General features: G+C 41.3%; 1 protein-coding gene across 1 annotated transcript in view; it reads left to right on the top strand.

The window, feature by feature from the left end:
* LOC128406010 (probable helicase senataxin) overlaps positions 1-21,467 on the top strand; it is a 183,090-nt gene that overhangs the window by 22,260 nt on the left and 139,363 nt on the right. The window contains 1 exon segment of the mRNA XM_053373059.1: positions 2,575-2,746. Within this exon segment, the coding sequence (XP_053229034.1) occupies positions 2,575-2,746 (172 nt within the window).

The raw sequence follows: 21,467 nt of genomic DNA, 5'->3' as shown, positions 1-21,467 counted from the left end.
GCCCATGAATTCAGCATCAAGTCAGTTCTCCACCCCATTATATGTATTATATTTATTACAATTTATCCATCCAATCTCCTGTGTGGGGGTTAAGCAGAGTATTAAAACCCCGTATTTGGCAGCAAAATGTAGAAGCTTTGGAACTAGGCTGCAAAACCTTATCTCTTCTGAGCAATTCCAGCTTATAAACTGTCTTCCCTTTGGTTTCCCTCTTAAAAAAAGAATAGGGGAACAACTTATAATCTTATAAAGTAAACTTAAAATATAGTGTTTACTTACTTAACAGTCTTGCATTGAATCACAGGAATGAGTGAGTCTTTTTGTTGTTGTTTTTGCTGACTGTATAGAGCTTCTCCATCTTTGGCTGCAGAGAATATAATCAATCTGATTTCGATGCTGCCCATCTGGTGATGTCCATGTGTAGAGTCGTCTCTTGTGTTGTTGGAAAAGCGTGTTTGTGATGACCAGCTTGTTCTCTTGACAGAACTCTATTAGCCTTTGCCCTGCTTCGTTTTGATCTCCAAGGCCAAACTTGCCAGTTGTTCCTTTTATCTCTTGATTCCCTACTTTAGCATTCCAATCCCCTATAATGAGAAGAACATCCTTCTTTGGTGTCACTTCTATAAGGTGTTGTAAGTCTTCATAGAATTGCTCAATTTCAGTTTCTTCAGCACCAGTAGTTGGTGCATAAACTTGGATTACTGTGATGTTAAAAGGTCTGCCTTGGATTCGTATCGAGATCATTCTATCATTTTTGAGATTGCATCCCAGTACAGCTTTTGCCACTCTTTTGTTGACTATGAGGGCCACTCCATTTCTTTTACGGGATTCTTGCCCACAGTAGTAGATATGATGGTCATCCGAACTGAATTCGCCCATTCCCGTCCATTTTAGTTCACTGATGCCCAGGATGTCAATATTTATTCTTGCCATTTCATTTTTGACCACATCCAACTTACCCAGGTTCATGGTTCTTACCTTCCAGGTTTCTATGCAATATTTTTCTTTACAGCATTGGACTTTCCTTTCGCTTCCAGGCATATCCGCAACTGAGCGTCCTTTCGGCTTTGGCCCAGCCGCTTCATCAGCTCTGGATCTACTTGTACTTGCCCTCCGCTCTTCCTCAGTAGCATGTTGGACACCTTCCGACATGAGGGGCTCATCTTCCAGCATCATAGCTTTTATATGCCTGTTGTCTTTGTCCATGGAGTTTTCTTGGCAGGGATACTGGAGTGGCTTGCCGGTTCCTGCTCCAGGTGGATCACGTTTGGTCAAACCTGTCCACTATGACCTGTTCATCTTGGGTGCCCTGCTCGGCATAGTTCATAGCTTCTCTGAGTTATTGTGTTATTTGGTTGAATATAAAATTGTAAAATCCAATAAAATTTATTTTAAAAAAACAGCATCATTGACCATATTACATGTATGGGAAACAAAACAGCTTTGACCATATCATTGCAAAAGTGTTTTACACAATAAAATGAACAAGGGCTCTGAGACATATTTTGTTTTTATTAAATAATCAATAAAACTTATTTTTTTAAATACATCAGATGACATTGTAACATCAGAGGGTACAATTTTAACTATTCTCACGAATGTGTGAGTTATTTCAGGCTCAAAGAGACCTTAAACCTGTCCAAAAAAGTAATATATTTTTTTGTAAAAAAAAAACCCTTCAAAATCAATTTATTTTATAACCACAAAAAACACCCTCCTTATTTTTACAGCATAATAAGTACATGGTTAGCCCATTCTACAACAAAAGTATGATACACGTGTTAGTTGTGGTTTGTACGCTATGGCTTATTGAACATACCGGGAATAAAATGACAAAAATTCACTTTGAATGGTTGGTGACCTTTTTCTGTGGCACCTAATACCATTTTTATACCTTATTTTGAAAGAGACCACAATTAGCTTTATTTTGATACCAAAATAAGCCCAATCGGTTGAAAAATAAGCGAAACAGGAGGTTTTTTCTAAACTGACACAGAAATTGCATTAGCCTAAATTGCACAAAAATTGAAATTTTCAAAAAATTCTCCTGTGCCCAATTTTGGACCAAAAAATCTTTAAATTTTTTTTTTGAGGTTATCTCATAGTGGTGATGGCTTGTGAATGCTCTTCACAATAAATACCTCTGATCACTCAGAGATCAGATCACTCTGATCACTCAATCGCCACTTCCTGCCCACCTCCCTCTGCCTGTTCCTGCTCCTCCCTGGCATTCTCCGGCAGTACCATGACACATTAAAAAAACTGAAGAAAACTGAAGTTTTGAGTCGTGAGAGCACGGTCAAATATTAAAATCAGGTGATTTGTGATTTGGCGTGGAATGATCCTCGCTTGAAATTCAACCTGATGGAGCCTTCCAAAGAACTTGTTCACTTATTTTTTGGAAGTTTTGGTTGGTCTGGATAAAAGGTGTTGCCTGATACTGGATTTTTACATTTTTTCTCTTGTACCCAACAAGTTTTTCTTTACTGTTTTTAAATTTACATGTTTTTATTGTCCTCAAAGTGCTATTTCCCATCTAAGCATGTTTTGATTTGTTTGTTGCTGTTTTTTTAGATGAAAGCATCAATCCTTTCTGGCCTGCGCTCCACTGTTTCATGGTGATCCTGGATAAGCTTGGGTCTAAAGTATGGGGACAGGTCATTGATCCAATCCAGGCATTTCAAACTATTGTCAACAATGCGAGCTATCAGAAAGCAAGAGAGACTGTTCGCCAAAGTTGCATCAGGTTGGTCCTTTATCCTTTTATTATTATTTTTAAAATACAGCAGTTTGCACATTCTCTTTTCACAGAGGTTAATAACTCAGGTAAAATCCCAGTTAGCTGGAAGTATACAATTGTGGTCCCAGTTTACAAGAAAGGACAACCTATAGATCTTGGCAACTATAGGCCAATTAGTTTGCTTTCCATAATGGGGAAATTATATGCCCATTTCCTTTGCTTTAAATTGGCAACATTTCTTGAGGATAATAACATAACCTCTGAAGCCAAGGCTGCTTTCCGTACGAAGTACTCAACATCTGACCACTGTCTTGTGCTGTCACACCTAGCAGAGAAATATACTAGGACCACTCCAAGGCCATTTATATATGGCCTTTATGGACCTAAAATCTGCCTTTGACTCCATCCCTAGATCCAAATTATGGTCAAAGTTGTATTCAGTGATGGAGGACAAGAGACTCCTATACCTTATAAAAGCCTTATATAGTGATAGGAACATGTAGGTTGCTGGGGCAACTCTCTAACAAAACCACAATGTTAAGAGGGGTCAGATAGGATTGTATTCTGCCCCCCCCCCCGTTGTTTAATCTTTTTAGAAATGACTTAGAGGAAGTCTTAATGGGGCCAGAAGGACACTGTCCAAAGATGGGGGCAAGAAGCACCCAGATTTGTATCTGAATAGAATGTGAAGTCTTTTTCAGTTGGATTTTTCACTCTCCATATGTCTGACAGGTCAAATTTGTCCACCATTTCAACAAAAACCTTTGGTAATCTGCCAGCATTCATTACTTTCTGTGTCTGTGTTTTATCCATAAGCGTTGATGCAACTCCATTCAGGTCCCCCATCAAAATCAATTGATAATCCAAATAGTCCAGAAGTCTTGTTTCCAAGTTCTTAAAAAAATCTGCTTTGCCATCATTTGGTGCATAAATTCCCAACAGCAAATATTTTTTGCCTTGTGCATTGATTTCTACTGCAATATATCTTCCCTCATCTTTGAACATCATTTTGGGATTCCATTTTTCTTTCACGTAAACGACCACTCCTCTTTTCTTCACTTTGTCAGATGAAATGAATTCTTGACCAAGTCTCTTATTCTGAAGGACTTTTCTGTGTAATCTAGTAACATGAGTTTCTTGCAAACAAATTATGTCCAAATTCTGTTTTGCTAACACATGGTATACTTGGTTCCTTTTTGGTCGTGAGTTCAAACCATTAACATTCCATGAATATATTCTCAATACCATCTTAAACTATTCAGGAGCTCCTGCGCCTGCCCCTGGCGTCTGCTCACTTTCCAATCCCAGATCCTTGGCATTTTTTTCCAGGAACCCTGTTTTTTCTTCGACGGTCCTAATTCTTTGTTTCCTTCCTTGAAATTTAAAGGAGAGGCCTTCTGGAAATTCCCACCTAAAAAAGATGTTCTTCCTTCTCAGAGTTCCAGCCAAGTCTGCGTAGTTATTCCTTAGGTTCAAAAAATGCTTTGGAATCTCCTTAAACAAAACAATTGGCTTATCTTTAATCTTCAAGCTTTTTTTGTAATGTAGACCCAATGTCAATCCTTAAGATTATCTTGTTCCAATTGGGGTGCGCCTCTTACTCTCAGTTGATTCTCCCGTTCCTTCATCTGTAAAAAAGCAATTGCATTGAGCGCATCCTGCTGAATCTTCTCCACGTCAAGCACTCTCACTGTTTCCAATTCCCTCAGTCTTGTTTCGTGGGCAGCAACTTCCTCCCTGACCTCTTGAATGCCTTTTTCCACATCTACAAATTCTTGTTTCAACTCCTGTACAGTCTGCTGAGTTCCTCTCACACCTGCTCTTATGTCTGTTAACATTTGCATCACCGACTCTTCAAAAGTTGGTGCTTTAGAAGGTCTTCTATCTTTACTTTTACTTTTCTCAGACTTATCTACCCCATTAGCCATAGCTATTCCAAAGTTCCAAGGTCAGCTCACCCAGTCAGAGTCCACCAGATTTTTAGTGCGCAGGCAGCAGCAGGCAGCCCAACAGCTTCCCTCTTTCAAAGTCTTATTCTCTTTCCATTTTATTTTATTTTATTTTATTTTATTTTATTTTATTTTATTTTATTTTATTTTATTTTATTGGAACCACAAAATTAGTTCAAACACTTATATCCAGTTCAAGGAGGGTAAAAGAAACTCTGTGTGCTATTTTAACAATCTCAGATAGCAGCAGTTACTTTGTAATCCCCAAAGAGGAAAACGAAAGTTGAATGTAACTGCTCCCTTTGTGACATAATAATGGAGTCTAGCCTTCCCCTGCCGGGAGAACTGCTTCTAAAAAGAAAGAGTCTAATCCACTGTCAAGTCTATCTCAAGCAGGGTCTCAAATCAATCAAATTCTCCCCCCTTCCCCCTGCAGAAAGAGGGGTTTGACATATTTCCTTGGAAGTTTTGACAGGTCTTTTAAAGTTACGGCTTTGGTCAGCGGTAACTGCTTTCACTTTTACTTCAGCGGAAAGGGATCGACCTCCGTAATTTAAATCCCTTTCGTTCCAATTAACTGTCCAAATTAAAATCTTTTTTACTCACAATTGTCCAATCCTTGATAATTTGGTCGGAGAAATTGGTCGCTCACAATTGCCGGACTTGGAGCTTTGCGCTATGAAGAAAGTGAGTAAATTCCACAGTACCCGCGTCTCCAACCCCGCTCGCTCTCGGGGCTCTTATTAGAGCTTACCGGGGAGCAGAGGAGTCACTAAGGGTACCTGCCAGAACACCAGGTCCTCAGAAAGCCCGATCTGAGGTTTTTTGGGGGCTCCGCAACACTCTCGCGGTCGCCCCAATCTTCAAAACGCTGGGGCTCTTTCTTCCGAAAGAGCTCCCGTCCGCCATTAATCGCGCGGCCAACCAGAAGCCTTTTCTTTCTTTTTTTCCTTATTATTTACTGAAATTTTATTGATGTTAGCTGCCCTGAGCCCGACTCTGGCCAGGGAGGGCAGGGTATAAATAAAATTTATTACTATTATTATATCATTTGCTATCTGTACTCCTAGCTCTTTACTCCATTTTTGTCTTTCATATTCTAAATCGTATTTCTTCCTGTTAAGTAAAGTTTTATATAGGGCAAGTGTAGGATTTTTTGTTTTTGTTGCAGAGATTAAATCTTGTAACAGCGTGGGTGTTTCCGATGCTGCTATAGCATCAGGGCCAAACTGCTTTTCCAACATATGTTTCAATTGGATATATTGCCAGTGTATTTCACTGGTTAATCCATACTTTACCTGCAAAGTCTTATATTCCACAAATTTGTAGTTCTCATCAATTAATTGATTCAGTGTCAAAATACCTTTTTCATCCAGTTTTGCCAAATTATTACAGTGGTACCTTGGGTTAGGAACTTAATTTGTTCTGGGGGTCCGTTCTTAACCTGAAACTGTTCTTAACCTGTGGTACCACTTTAGCTAATGGGGCCTCTCGCTGCCGCCACATGATTTCTGTTCTCATCCTGAAGCAAAGTTCTTAACCTGAAGTACTATTTCTGGGTTAGCGGAGCCTGTAACCTGAAGCGTCTGTAACCCGAGGTACCACTGTACTTGATTTCCAATTTTTAGTTTTGCGTTGGCCGATATTGTTAATTTCTCATGCTGGTAAGGGTCATCCTTATTATTTTTATATATGTTCATCCAAATTTTTATGGGTGCTTTAATAGTCTCCAGATTAATGGGATATTTCTTATAGTTGTAGCTGAGATTGGTCCACCCCACAAGAGATTCAATGAAACTATATTTGAGAGTAGCCCAACTGGGATTCCTGCTTGCTCTCCAAAATCAAATTTTATTAAACGGTCACAGACCAGATTAACTCGTTGTCAGCGCTGCCCAAGGTCCCAGCTCACACAAGACCAACGCTGCTCCTTGCTCAAGTTTAAAAGTCTTTATTGAAGTTCAGTCTCATTTCTAGACGCGCAGCGCGCAACGCTACATCTATCCGTCAGACCGTAGAAGTCCCATCTGAGTCTCCTCCCCCCTGACACCAGCTTAAGATTCTAGCCTTACTCCACCTCTTCCTCTGTTCCTTCTTTCTCTGGGTCTTTCTGCTAGTCGGAGTCTCAGCCCTCCGAGATTCTTCTGACGCTGATTCTCCCGACTCCTCCCCCCCCCTCTTTCGGGCTTTAGGACCTGGCTCCCAATCCGGGTTTTCTGCTGTCCCGCGCTCCTCCACATTTGAACTTGGCGCGCGCGCGCAGCCTCCCACTTTCCTTCTTACCGTTACACTTGTGTCACTGCTCCCCCTTTCGGGGAGGCTAGCTGGACCTGGCCTTCCCTCCGTCTCCCCACTCCCCGATGGAGGAGAAGCTGGCCCTGACTCACGTGACTCTTCCCCCCCACTGTGCTCTGGTGGGGGAACTGGCCCTACTGCTCCGCTACTCCCTTGGGACTCCCCTCTGGTTCCTTGTTTATGGATCGTCCCCTCTGGGATTCGCCTCGCCCTTACCATAGGCGCCCCCTCCTGGGAATCTTCAGATTCGCTGGAGAAGCTCATGGAATCTCTCGGTCCACTGTCATATTCCCCTACGCTCCCCTCCGATTCCTCTCCTCCGCCCTCTATTTGCTCTCTCCCCTGCTCTTCTGCTCCTGAACCTCTGACACTCGTACAGCTAGTCAGCAAAGCATAACACCGGAAAAAACAAAGGACAATTTCAATACAGATTAGGCCATAACAGCAATTTAAAATTAGACAGCATAAATAAAATTAAGTATTTGCCTTCGCCTGCATATTGGCATTGGAAAGCTCTTGTTTCCTGCGCCTAATAGCGGCTACACAGAATTTGGCAACATTGATCGTAATTTCAGGAACCTTATCTTCTACCAAGGCTCTCATACGTTGGAGTTCTGGTTCATTTTTAAGCTTTTGTAGAACTGGGGCAATAAGGGTCAGGCGTAGATCCTCGTAGTAACTACAGTGCAGCAATACATGCAGACTTGTTTCCACTTCCGATGAGCCACATGGGCAAACACGTGACTCATATGGTTTGCCCTCATATCTGCCTAGCAGCAGGGCAGAGGGCAAAATGTTAAATCTGGCCAGGGTAAAGGAGTGTCTGTACTTAGGTATTTGTAAATCAGCCAGATAATTTGCGGGTGAGAACCCTCTCCCAAAGTCTCTAATTGTGGCATATTTATCCATTTTGCCCATATGACATTGCAGCTCTATGTCCCTAATGCGTTGAAGCACTTGACTTCTGGCTCTCTCATATCCTGCCGCTATCAAGATCTGCGGGGAGAAGCCCAAGCTTCTTATCTTTTCAAACAGGGAAGCTTTCCAGGTAGAATGAAAGGTGTCTAAGAGTGTTAAAGGAGCCAAACCGGCCGGGGAAAAAATAAGTTTTAACCAGTAGTGTATCTTTAGAATCCACAACCGCGCGTTGACGGGTGGTTGTCCAACTTCTAAGCGGACAGCTATATTAGATACACAGGGGGGGATCCCCAATAAACACCGATAGAATTTTGTTTGAAATGCCTCCATAGGCGCAAAATTTTTAAAACTGCAAACCTGGGATCCATAAGTGAGTTGTGGGAGTATTTTTGCAGCAAAAACCTGGGAGGCCACCGGAACGTATTTACCCCCTTTCCCGTGAAAAAATCTTGTAAGGGCTTTATTGGCCCTTCCTGCGTTGGCAATGGCGTTTTTCATCTGTTGGTGCCACGAGACCCTTTCCTGAAAAGTTATTCCAAGATATTTGAAAGATGCTACCTGGTCAATAGGTTGACCATTAATTCTCCATTTGTGTTTCCTTCTTTTTTTTGAAAACACCGTAATTTTAGATTTGCTGTAATTTATTGATAGTTGTTCCGCTTGACAATAGTCAGCAAGTGATCTCAAAAGCTTCCTCAAGCCAACGCAGGAAAAGGAGAGTAGGACTGCGTCGTCCGCATACAGAAGCACCGGGAGGGGCATACCTGCCAGATTGGGAGGGTGGGCATTTTCTTTCGCCATATTTACTGCTAGAGAGTTGATATAAAAATTAAATAGCATTGGTGCGAGGACACATCCTTGTTTAACCCCATAGTGCGTTTGAATTTCTTTAGTCAGATGGCCTCACCGATCGCATCTTACCCTCACCCTGGTGTTTTCGTATAGACCACGGATAAGGCGTAATAAGCGTTTATCTATGTTTGTAGCGTATTTGTCTGCCAGGTGTTGAAGGATAAGGGCCTGGTCTATAGTTGAACGCTTTGCTCTAAAACCAGCTTGAGCTTCTGATAGAATATGCTCTCTTTCCATCCACTCCACTAATTTATCACATAAATGAGCAGCATACAGTTTGCTAATAATACTTAATAGACTGATTGGTCTGTAGTTAGCTGGCTCAGTTCTGCTTCCTTTCTTGAATATTGGAATGATGATGGCTAAACCCCAGTCCTCGGGGATAATAGCCGCTTGATTTATACTAGTGAACAAGGCGGCTAGCACAGGGGCCCACCATTCAACATTTGCCTTAAGAATTTCTGGTGGGATATTGTCAGCACCCGGGGCTTTCCCTGATTTAAGGGATTGGATAAGGCCAGTAATTTCTTCTGTAGTTACAGGGGGCCATTCCTTGCCAAATTCACTTGAAGCAGGAGGCAGAACTGGGACCAGTTGATTTGATGAATATAATGAGAGGAAATAGGCCTCCCATGCTCCAGCGGGTATAGAGTATTCGATTTCGATCGGGGAGTCTCTCCAGCTTTTTGCAATTGTTTTCCAAAACGTGGCAGAATCTTTCCTTCGGGAGGCCTCCACTAGGCACTGCCATTCCTCCCTTTGTGCCTGGAGCTTTTTCTTGTTAATCAGAGCTTTATAACTGCGTTTTAACTCAAACCAGTCTAATGGAAGCGAAGGTAAGTTCGCTAATCTATAGTTCCTGTACTTATCCAGCAGGAGGCGTTTCATAGCCATGCATTCTTGGTCGAACCAAGGTTTGGATTTATTAAAGTGTAGAGATTGCCGTGGCGTTTTTTTGTTGGTCAGATAAGGTTGTAGAGACGAAATCAGTTCCCGGAACATATCTAATCTAGCCTCAGGAGTTGGGGAATTAACGAGGTTCTCCTTTCTAGCAAGAAAAGTATCTGAGTGAAGTCTTTCCGATATTTCATCACTCAATTTGCTGGACCATTTAATACGTGAATATCTTAGCTCCATGTTTTCGAAACATGGGGCTACAAGTTTATCAGAGCAGAATAGATCTTTTCTTACATTCAGTATTAAACAGAGCGGTAGATGGTCGCTGTCAACCCTCTCCACCACTTTACATTCCCGTGCTCTGCTCAAAAGGTTAGATGACACCAGGACGTAATCGATAGTGGAGGCTCCCATGTTGGATATAAATGTAAATTCCCCACTGGGTTCTCTGTCGACACGACCATTTAATACAGTCAGATCCAGATTGTTGGAAAAACGTAGAAGGCATAGGCCTGCGTAGTTGCAGCCCTTGTCTTTTGAGAGCCTTGGGGGAATAGAAAGGGCTTCTTCAGAAATGGGAGGTACATCATGGAAATGAGCATATAACGCTTCATCTGACTGGCCAATTCTGGCATTTAAATCCCCAGCCAGCAGCACTGCCGCTGCAGGAGTTTGATTCATTAGCTCATCGACATATGATTCTAGCCTATGCCAGATATTTTTGATAAGCTGCTTGCCTCTTTGGGGAGGGGCATATATATTAATCAATAGAAGTGTGCAATATCTGCATTTCATTAATAATGCCATGGCCACACTGCTCAGAGGCTCTAGCTCGACGAAAGATGCTCTCAGCCTTGTGGATATTAGAATGCCTAACCCACCCTTAACTCATCCCCCTTTGTTGCTTGGTGAACCTGCGAGCGAAAATGAGGCAAAACCATTTACATCTAAATCCCCTGTTAGCCATGTCTCTTGCAGGAAGACTATATCATGATCTTGAATAAAATTGACAAATGATTGGTCAGTCGCCTTGTTGAGCCAACCAGCAATGTTCCATGATAAAAATTTAAGATTGGCTTTATCACGGTCGAGTCTTTGTCAATTATTAGCTAACGTACTTTTAGGGTTTATCGCTTTATGTATCGGTCGCCTATCGTCTTTGTATGGCGGGCTATCCAGCCGCTCTATGATTTCAATAGGTGAATGCAAAGTGCTCACATTTGTGAACACCGGATCTTTATTATGCATAAATTCCTTCTGTGGATATTCTGTTGCGGCCTGATTTTGGCCCAATTCTGTTTCATCTAGGTATCTCATTTTGTCCCATACGTCTGGTAGGGTCACCTTAGGGATATTTCTCCTTCGAGGGGGTGATGGAGTGCTCTCCTTGAAGGGTGGCACGTTCTCTCTTGATGGAAAGTTGATCTCCGCTTTGATCTGAAGGTTACGTGTTGTGGTCTTTTTTTGGTCCCCCTTAATAACCTCGATGCCTGAAGCTCTCTCGGCCAGCTTATCTCTTAGCTTGTCTAGTCTTCCCAAGATGTCAGTTTGTATTAATGGTGGGAACATCCAGAATTGGTCAATTAGGATATTTTCTTCCATAGTAAAGAAATCCTCACCTTTGCTCACAAGGCATTGCGGATTCTGTTTGTCAGGCCAGAATTTTGAGATTTGTTTCCCCTTTCTAAAATTTGCCTGCTTAGTTTTCAAAAGGGGGCTCAAAGGAGCCTTATTTTCAAAGAGCCTAAGTATTGTTATCCGTGCTTTTAAAAAGGCAGGTCTTGACCTAAAAATAAACTTGGCCAGGTTCTGATCCCTAAAAGTGGTCAGTGCTCTCACTGAGTGACCATCATAATGTAGATATTCCACCGAGATGATATCATTAGAATTAACCATTCCTGGCAATATGTCGTTTAGGCTAGATACAAAGTTCATTATTCGCTGTTTCCCTGTAAGGAAGCCCTTAGGCTTCGGGAAGTTTGTGAATACCAATTTTTGGGGATTTAGGATCAGATTCCAATCTCTTTCCTGGCTGGAGGCTTGCCAGGCCTGAAGGGGGGTATCATCTCTACTGAACGCTTCCTCTTCCCCGCTGTTCGATTTGCTAAGTGTTTTATTGCCTTCATAGGTAGAGGCCTCTACTTCCACAGCATCAGGTTTGTTAAATAGTTGGTTATCCAGGGACTGAACTGTTACTTCTACCTTCTCACTTGCTACTGGAGTCAGCCTTGGCGAGTCCTCCTTAGCCGGTTGCTGTGTAACTATCTTTGTTCCTCTCTTTTTACCCTTCTTTTTGCTGCCGCATGTGGTCGATTTATTTGGGGCCGAGGGAAGAAGTTTAAACAATTTCTGCCAATGTATGCTTCGATTACTACAGGTATACTTGGCTTTCCTTGTTGTTTTGATATTTTTACTTTTCTTCACTTTTACCCTTGAGTTATGTCTTTGCAGATTCTTATTTATTACTGGTTTGTTCGTCCCCACTAGCTCAACTGTTTTATGTTCTTGGGGCATATCATTTAATTTTATCTCTTTTAATTGAGGTATGAAATTTTCTACTAACGTCAGCAGTAGCCCATTTGTTATTGTTAGATAATTTTTTATGTTGGCTAGATCAGTACTTATTGCTAAGGAATAATCCAAAGGGCCGTCGTCACTCAATTCTGTTTGAGAGTATTTTGGAATAGATATCTGGTTTTGATGGGTTGATGTAATTTCTTCCGTGGGCAGCTGTTCCTTAGTAATAGAGGTATTTCCCTCCTGAAGTTCCTCGGCTAAAGCTAGTTCTTGCGCTAGGCTGCATGGGGAGTTAATATTTCCAGTACCTTGATATGTCTCTTTAAAATGAGACGTCCAATCAAGAACAGTAAGAGAGGGGGGTATTACTTCATCAAGAATTAACTCTTTTTGTGGACTCTTACCCTCCTCCATCTTAGGAAAGTAATTTGTAATTTTGCTTTGTCTTTTACCAGGGCCCGGGGGGCTGATTGCCGAGTCAGGCAGTATACCCAACTCCTTATATGTTCTTCTAGTAAAAACCATGGTAAAAGTTGTCTTGATATAGAGAGAGGGCAGTTTACCCCAGGTGCGACTGCCTTAAATTGGGGGGCAAGTGGGGATATCAATCTATATTCCCACCTGCTCTCTGCAGCAGCTTCCTGATGTGCTCATCAACAGCCTCCGTATATTTCTCTATTTTGAGTTCTCTGCTTTTAGATCTTGGCGATTGTCCTAAGCCTGTAGTTTTCACCTCAATCATGCGACCAGCGCTGTTTCACAGATGCTGCAACCTAGTCAGAATATAATAATAAAACAATGCTGCCAAAGGGACAGCAGTAATAAAACGGCTACATTAAAGTTAAAATTGCCTTATTTAGGCAATTTATGTGCAGTTGGAAAAGGATAATAGTGGAGTTTGGCTATAGCGCATGTACAGCTATGATAACCTTGTATTTCGGGCCCTAGCTTAGTCTTTAGAGGCCATCTCCCACCGCCCTATACTGAACGAAGGATATCCAAGAGCCCCAGAAGGGAAACTTTCTGTGGGCTGGTTCACTGATTCCTTCTAAGCAGTCTTTCAGAGGCCTACCACATAAGGCAGGGCACAGAGCGATATCTTGCTGAAGCCGGTTTTCCAAACCTCCAGAGGGACCTATCCGATACATTGTTGTAGAGTTATTGTGTAGATTAAAAACTTCCTGTAAAAAAAAAACTCAGGATGCCTTCACCAGGAGTCTCTGAGAGTATAAATGCTGGTCTCCTCAGAACAGTTTGTTAAAATGAAGAGTCTTTCCAGCTACTGCACTTCCTCTTCCCGGTCCCCAGCTAGTTCACACAGCCCCCCAGCTGGGCGGGGGTCAGTCAGTTCAGTTAACCCCCGAATCTCCAAGCTTTATCTTTCTCTGTGTTCAGCAGAGCTGGGTGTCTATGGGCAGTCTCAAAGCAGGGCTCACAGTCGTGTCTCTCCTTACCCTCCTTCTCCAGACACCGTTCACAGTCCTGTCTTTAGACCTCTTCTCTCTCTGCTCTCAGTTCAGACAGCAGCGTTCTCTCCTCTCTGGCAACCTTGACCGGGCAGCTGATAAGGAGGGAGGGAGCAGGCTGGGACAAGCTGAAGCTCGCAGAGCCAACAGGAGTTATAAAAGTGCTCAGAGTCTTTAAAATGTTTTCCGTTTGTTAGAAATTGGCATCCGGAGGGCAATTAAGATAAGGTTTTAAAAGAATAAAAGTGAGCGCCGGAGAGCGTGACTTACCTCGGCGCCATCTTGCCGGCCTTGCTCTCCAACAATTTGTCTTGCTCAGCAGGTAGGCCTGGTGATATAATTCCAGATTTGGGAGCCCAAAACCACCTTCCTTAGTTGGAAGTTGCATTTTATGTAATGATATTTTGGTGGCTTTGTACCCCACAGGCACAATCTAAATATTTGATTTATTTTTTGAAAATATAAGTTGGGAATATATATTGGTAATCCTCTAAGAATGTATAAAAGCTTTGGAACAATAGTCCTTAAAGGACATTAATTAAAGGACATTAACCTTTCCCCAAAGGGAAAGGTTTGGAGGTCCCCACCTTTCAATATCAAAATAAATTTCTTTTATAATTTGATTCAAATGTAATTTTACGATTTGGTTAACATCTGATGAAATCATTATGCCCAAATATTTAATAAAGTCTTTGCACATCCAAAATTGATGGTTTTTATACAATGTAGCCTATTTGTATACAATGCCCTATTGGCAAAATCTCTGATTTTGTCCAATTTATGGAATAGCCCAATATTCAGCCAAAGGTTTTTATTTTCTCCATAATTATTGGAATTGTATCTTCTGGTTTTGTAATAAATAGAAGGATGTCATCTGCAAATAATACAATTTTGTAATTTTCTTTGTTGTGTTTTACCTCCTTGATATGCTCATCTTGAATTATTACTCTTGTTAGTGGTTCCAGGCATAGATTAAATAGTAACGGAGACAGAGGGCATCCTTGTCTTGTTCCTCGTTTTAGATTAATCACATTAGATATTCTACCATTTGTAACAGTCCGAGATGTTGGATTTTTGTAAATCATTTTAATCCAGTTACAGTATTCTGTAGGGAAGCCAAATTTACATAACACGATCCCTATGAATTCTTTATAGATTCTATCAAAAGCCTTTTCTGCATCTAGTGACATTATCATAAACTCCTCTTGCTCTTTAAATTTATCAAATCTATTGTTAATCTTACATTATCTGTGGCTTGTCTTGTTTTTATAAAACCTGTTTGATTATTAAGTACCAAGTCTTGGATGACTTTTTGTAATTTTTCAGCCAGTATTGCATTCAGAATCTTTGCATCAACATTCATTAATGAAATTGGTCTGTAATTTGCACATTCAGTGGGGTCTTTGTTAGGTTTTGGTATAATTATTATTATAGGTTAGGTTTTGGTAATAATTATTATTAAAGCTTCATTAAATGTTGCAGCATAGACACCTTTATACCTCATAAACTCATATTGTTTCCTCATAAACTTCTAGAAGTCTGGGGACTAATAATTTTTTGAATATTTTATACTATTCTATAGGAAAACCATCTGGTCCAGGTGATTTTCCATTACCCATTGTTTCTATTTCATTCTCAATATCAGGGGGGCTGATAGCATATCTTTGTGATATTCTTCAATGGTTGGTAGTTTAATATCCTGAAAAAAGTTTTCCACCTCATCCTCTGGTATATTTTCTGGCCCTTCATATAGCTTTTTGTAGAATTTAAAAAAATCGTTATTTATATCTGTTGATGAGGTCGCTGTGATCCCCCCCCCTTTCTTATTAAAGGTATTATTTGGTTCGTTTTCTTCTGCTTTAGATGATTAGCTAGAATTTTTGTCGGTCTTTCTCCCTGTTCCCAATATGTTTGTCTTAGACATAATAAGCTGAACTCAATTTTTTGAGCTAGTATATTATCCAGTTCTAGTTGTATTCTTTCATATGTAACCCTAGATGGGTTATTTGCCATATTGCCCCATAATGTTTTAAAAGTTTTTTTTAGGTTATTTTCTTTTAATTTTTGCATCTTGACCTTGTTGGCAGAGAAATATATTTTCTTCCCTCTGATATAAGCTTTGTAGCCTTCCCATTCCTTCAGTCTTGGCGTTATTTTATTTATTTATTTATTTATTTATTTATTTATTTATTTACGGCTATTAGCCCATAAAGTATGTACAAACATAAAAACACAGAGACATAAAGACCGATATATCCGACAACAGAAGGTGAACACCACGATGCAAGGGTGGGTCCTTGAGCAGAGCCAAATGACAGCTTGGGGCCAGGAGAGCTCCAAGGGACGGTTCACAGAAAAAGAAAAACTGAAGACGAGATCTGACATGCACTCTCATCATAACAGTCCGATTAGTTTTGGTGTTTTTGTTGTTTTTTGGTGGTTTTTGTGTGTGAGATAACCACATTCAGGAATCTCGCCACCTGCAGAGTTACAGAAGGATCTGTATCCAGCAAAAGCAGTGCGGCGTGTAACTCAACAGGCCTGCCAACCAAGCGCAGTAAAGCAGGACCCAGGAATTTAGTCCTGGCTATGCTATGTAGGGGACAGTTGAACATTATATCTGGAAGAGATTCAACAGTTTTCCCGTCACACACGCATAGCGGAGACACCAAACCCTTGGAAAATCTGTGGCTCAGCAGGTTCGATGGAAAGACATTGAACCTTGCACGAATAAATGCGAGTCGGTGTGGTGCTGATGAAAGAGATGACATGTATGATGGAAGGCCAAGTGGTGGGGTTATTCCGTGATACCTGGGGGAGCAGACACCCCCACCACTGGCGAGGTTGTGTTGATTTTCAATGTCTGCTAATCTTTGCTCAATAAGGCTTTTGGCTGAGCCTAAGTTCATCTTTAAGGAGTCCGCTGGGGAAATTCCGATGCTCAGAAGTTTGGCTTGGATTTTTCCTACCCACAGATTGACAAACACGTCCTGCCAGAGGCACTGAAAAAGATAATGGTCGGGAAGCCTATGCCAGCTGGACAGCCAATAGCCAAAGACTCGCTTCCAGATGACAGTCTCCAATGATGCAATCCTTAACTCCAGACGTATGGCTGCGTTGCTCACACACATGGGGAGTTTCAGAAGGCGACGGAGAAACTGATTCTGCAATGTCCCCAGCAATGTTAAATTGGACCCTGGGGCCCAAAGCGGGGCAGCATAACAGAGGGTGGAGACCACTTTTGCGTGGTATACCTTCAATGCAGAAGGGATGTGAGAGGCTCCGTCGGCCGCAAAAAATTGGAGTAGAGTATAAAGTATTGTTTTCCCTTTGTTTAGTAAATACTGTATCTGTGGCTTCCAGCTTAAATTGTAGTGAAAAAAGACTCCCAGGTATTTAAATTTGAAAACCTGTTCTAATTGGACTCCATCTAACTTCCAGCTGTAAGTTTTCCGAGACCTGGTGAAGACCAGGACTTTAGATTTCCCATAATTAATTGTCAAATGGTTGAGTTTGCAATAAGCCGCAAAAATCTTTAGAGCTCTGCATAAACCGACTCTAGAGTAGGAAAGGATCGCTGCATCGTCGGCATATAGGAGCAAAGGGCAGCGAAAATCAGCTAGGCGGGGGGCATGAATGTTGGCTTGAGACTCATTCAGAAAGAGCTTCATATCGCTAATAAACAAGTTGAAGAGGAGTGGGGCCAAAATGCAGCCTTGGCGCACACCTCTATTTATTGGGACCTCGTTGGATAGGTTTCCCGCCGGTGTGAGTCTCACTCTAGCCGACGACCCGTGGTGTAATTGGGTTATAAGCCATAACAGCCTTCTATCTATGCCCCATCTCTCTAATTTCTTCCATAGGCAGTTTCTTGGGATACTGTCGAAGGCAGCCTTTAGGTCTATGAAAGCGACACATAGGCCCCCCCGACTCGGGGCAGAATATTTTCTGGCAAGATGATACATGATTACCATATGGTCCGAGGTCGAATAATTGTTCCTAAAGCCCGCTTGCTCATGGCCAATCAAATTTGAGTCGTTTGCCCAATGGGATAGCTTAGACAGCAAAAATTTTGCATAGATTTTCCCGATGATAGACAAAAGGCTAATGTTCCGATAGTTCTCCGGGTCAGCAGGGGGACCCTTTTTATGGACTGGCACGATCACGGCCTCCTTCCATGACCTGGGGATACGCCCCGTAGAATTAATTGCATCAAAGACTTTGACCAGAATTTCAGCCCACCACCTCGGTTGCGCAAAAATAGCCTCAGCAGGGACTAGATCCGGCCCGGGGGCTTTGCCCGTTTTCAGATCAAATATCAAGTCCATTATCAGGTCTGGGTCGGTGGAGGGCCACAAAGGTAAATGGTCGGCTCGGAATTCCGTGGATGAGTTGGATTCCTCTGCCAAGGAGAAATATTTACTCAAGAATTGTTCCCATGTGGGCGCAGGGATAATCGTCAGTGGGTACTTCCTTCCTCTTTTGTTTATCAGAGCCCAAAATTCCTGTGGTCTGCAGGATCTCGAGGCCGCAATCAAGGCTCGCCAACGCTTTTGATACCACTCGCGTTTGGCCAGCTTTAAAGTCTGTTTGTATGCTCTTTTAGCTTGTAAATAAGAGGATGGTAGAGCCTGGGCATTAGAGTTTTTGTATTCATTATAGATGGAACGAAGAAGGGATCTTGCTTGTTTGCAAGAGGTGTTAAACCAAGGGGCCCCAGCACTGCAATGCGCCACTTTCACCTTTTGAGGAGGTGATGTAAAAAAAGTGGTAAGGTTTGTTATAAGAAGGTTAAAAAGTTTCAAAACCGAATTGGAATCTTGTAAATCAGTAGTTATTTGAGGTAAATAGGCAGTAATTTCCCTATGGAAAAAAACCTGGTATTTTTGGGCCACAGCCTCCGACCATTTGATCCCTCTTATTTTGATCGATGGTGAGGTTTCCAGAAGGACTGAGTGTTTATAGTCGTTCTGGCACCGGAACAATGGCAAAGTGGTCACTATTGGGAGGTGATCACTGAAATGTTGGTTTTCAACTTGGAAGGAAAGTACATTAACGGCCAAGTTTGCGGAGATCAAGAAGTAATCGATAACACTGTTAGATGCTAGTCCCAGGTGAGTGAACTCCCCCGGTATATCGGGGGGGAAGGTGCCGTTCAAAAATACTAGATTCAGATGCAACCCAGTGGAAATTAGGAACTGTTTTCAGAGCTACTTTAGACAACTGTATACACAAGGGCCGCAGAAAGAAACAGATATACAACAATTCCTCGAGAAAAATGGGCTGAAAAAGATCTCGCAGGAAAGTAAGACAATTTTGAATCAGGAGATATCAGCACAGGAAATAGAAGATGCCATTCAAAACACGACGTTGGGCAAATCACCTGGACCGGATGGATTGACTTCCAAATATTACAAAGTTTTGAAGGAAGGGCTTATACAACCTTTGAAGGAAGTCTGCAATGAAATCATTGAGGGGAGAAGGGCACCAGACACGTGGAGGGAGGCCTACATTACACTTATACCAAAGACAGAGACTGAAAAGACCCAACTTAAGAACTACCGACCCATCTCGTTACTAAATGTGGATTACAAAATCTTTGCTGATGTTTTAGCAAAGAGACTGAAAAGAGTTTTGATGGAGGAGATTCATGGGGACCAAGCGGGCTTTCTCCCGAAAAGGCATTTGTCGGATAATGTAAGGAATATAATTGACATTTTGGAGAAGCTGGAAGTGAATATAAATACTAAGGCTGTTTTGATATTTGTGGACGCTGAGAAAGCCTTTGACAATATATCTTGGAGTTTCATGTTGAAGAACCTCCGGGGGATGGGGGTAGGCCAAGGGTTTGAAAATGGTATAGGTGCAATATACTCTGAACAGAAAGCAAAATTAATTGTAAATAATGTGGTAACAGAAGAGTTCAAGATTGAAAAAGGGACACGTCAGGGGTGCCCTATCTCCCCATTACTTTTTATATCGGTCCTGGAGGTTTTGCTTAATATGATTAGGAAGGACCAGTTGGTCAAAGGGGTTCAGGTCGGAGCTAAACAATACAAATTGAGAGCATTTGCAGATGACCTAGTACTTACTTTACAAGAGCCAGAAGCTAGTACGAAAAGAGTTTTGGAAATAATTCAAGAGTTTGGTCAAATGGCAGGATTTAAATTGAATAAGTTAAAAACTAAGGTATTGGAGAAAAATTTAACACAGATTGAAAAAGAAAGGTTTCAGAATGAGACGGGGTTGACAGTGGTTAAAAAAGTGAAATACCTGGGTGTGAATATGACAGCTAAGAATGTGAATTTATTTAAAGACAATTATGAAAAAACTTGGACAGAAGTGAAGAAAGATCTGGAGACTTGGTCAAACTTGAAGCTTTCCTTGTTGGGCCGAATCGCAGTTATAAAAATGAATGTATTGCCTAGAATGTTGTTTTTGTTTCAAGCATTACAAATAATGGATAAAATGGACTGTTTCAAGAAGTGGCAGAAAGATATATCTAAATTTGTCTGGCAGGGCAAGAAGCCCAGAATAAAATTTAAGATATTAACGGATTCAAAGGAAAGAGGGGGGTTTGCCCTGCCAGACTTTAAATTGTACTATGAAGCGGCAGCTTTCTGCTGGCTAAAAGATTGGCTGCTTCTTGAAAACACAGACATTTTGGATTTGGAAGGTTTCAACAATATTTTTGGGTGGCATGCATATCTGTGGTATGACAAGGTTAAAGCGCACAAAAGTTTTAAAAACCATATTGTCAGAAAAGCACTATTAAATGTCTGGGTCAGATATAAAGACTTGCTGGAAAATAAAACTCCAAGGTGGTTGTCGCCAATGGAAGCTAAGGCAGTTAAAAAGTTAAATATGGAGTCGAAATGGCCAAGATATTGGGAAATTCTGGAAAAGGAAGGGGACAAATTGAGATTGCAGAGTTTTGAAAAATTAAAAGGGAAGGTGAGAGATTGGTTGCACTATCATCAAATAAATGAAGTGTTTAAATTGGACAGTAAAATTGGCTTCCAGGTGGAAAAATCAAAATTAGAGACTGAACTGTTAGAATCCAGTACTAAGAATTTGTCAAAAATGTATAACTTGCTGCTGAAATGGAATACACAAGATGAAACGGTTAAATCAACTATGATTAAATGGGCTCAGGACATTGGTCATAATATTTTGTTCGCTGACTGGGAAAAGTTGTGGACCACCGGGATGAAATTTACGGCATGTAATGCCTTAAGAGAAAATATAATGAAAATGATTTATAGGTGGTACATAACCCCAGTCAAGCTTGCAAAGATCTACCACCTGCCTGACAATAAATGTTGGAAATGTAAGGAAAAGGAAGGTACATTTTTTCACCTCTGGTGGACGTGCCCGAAGATTAAGGCATTCTGGGAAATGATTTATAATGAACTGAAAAAGGTATTTAAATATACCTTTCCTAAGAAACCAGAGGCCTTTCTCTTGGGCATTGTCGGCCAAGGGGTGTTAAAGACAGATATAACTTTTTTTATGTATGCTACAACAGCAGCTAGAATACTTATTGCAAAGTACTGGAAGACACAGGATCTACCCACACTGGAAGAATGGCAGATGAAGGTGATGGACTACATGGGCTTGGCAGAAATGACGAGCAGAATCCGAAACCAGGGAAAAGAAGCGGCGGAAGAAGAATGGAAAAAGTTTAAGGACTATTTAAAGAAATATTACAAAATTAATGACAGTTAGAATGATGTTGGACTAAAGTAAATGGTTACTATTAGTAATGGTTAAGACAAGGAGAATAAGGATGATTAGCTTAAATTTATAGCAAAATAAGGGAAGATTTGCTGA

The sequence above is a fragment of the Podarcis raffonei genome, chromosome W (assembly GCF_027172205.1).
Source record: "Podarcis raffonei isolate rPodRaf1 chromosome W, rPodRaf1.pri, whole genome shotgun sequence".
NCBI classification, from domain to species: domain Eukaryota; kingdom Metazoa; phylum Chordata; class Lepidosauria; order Squamata; family Lacertidae; genus Podarcis; species Podarcis raffonei.
Note: the sequence above shows the minus strand (reverse complement) of the source record. Positions and strands in the feature narration are given on the sequence as shown.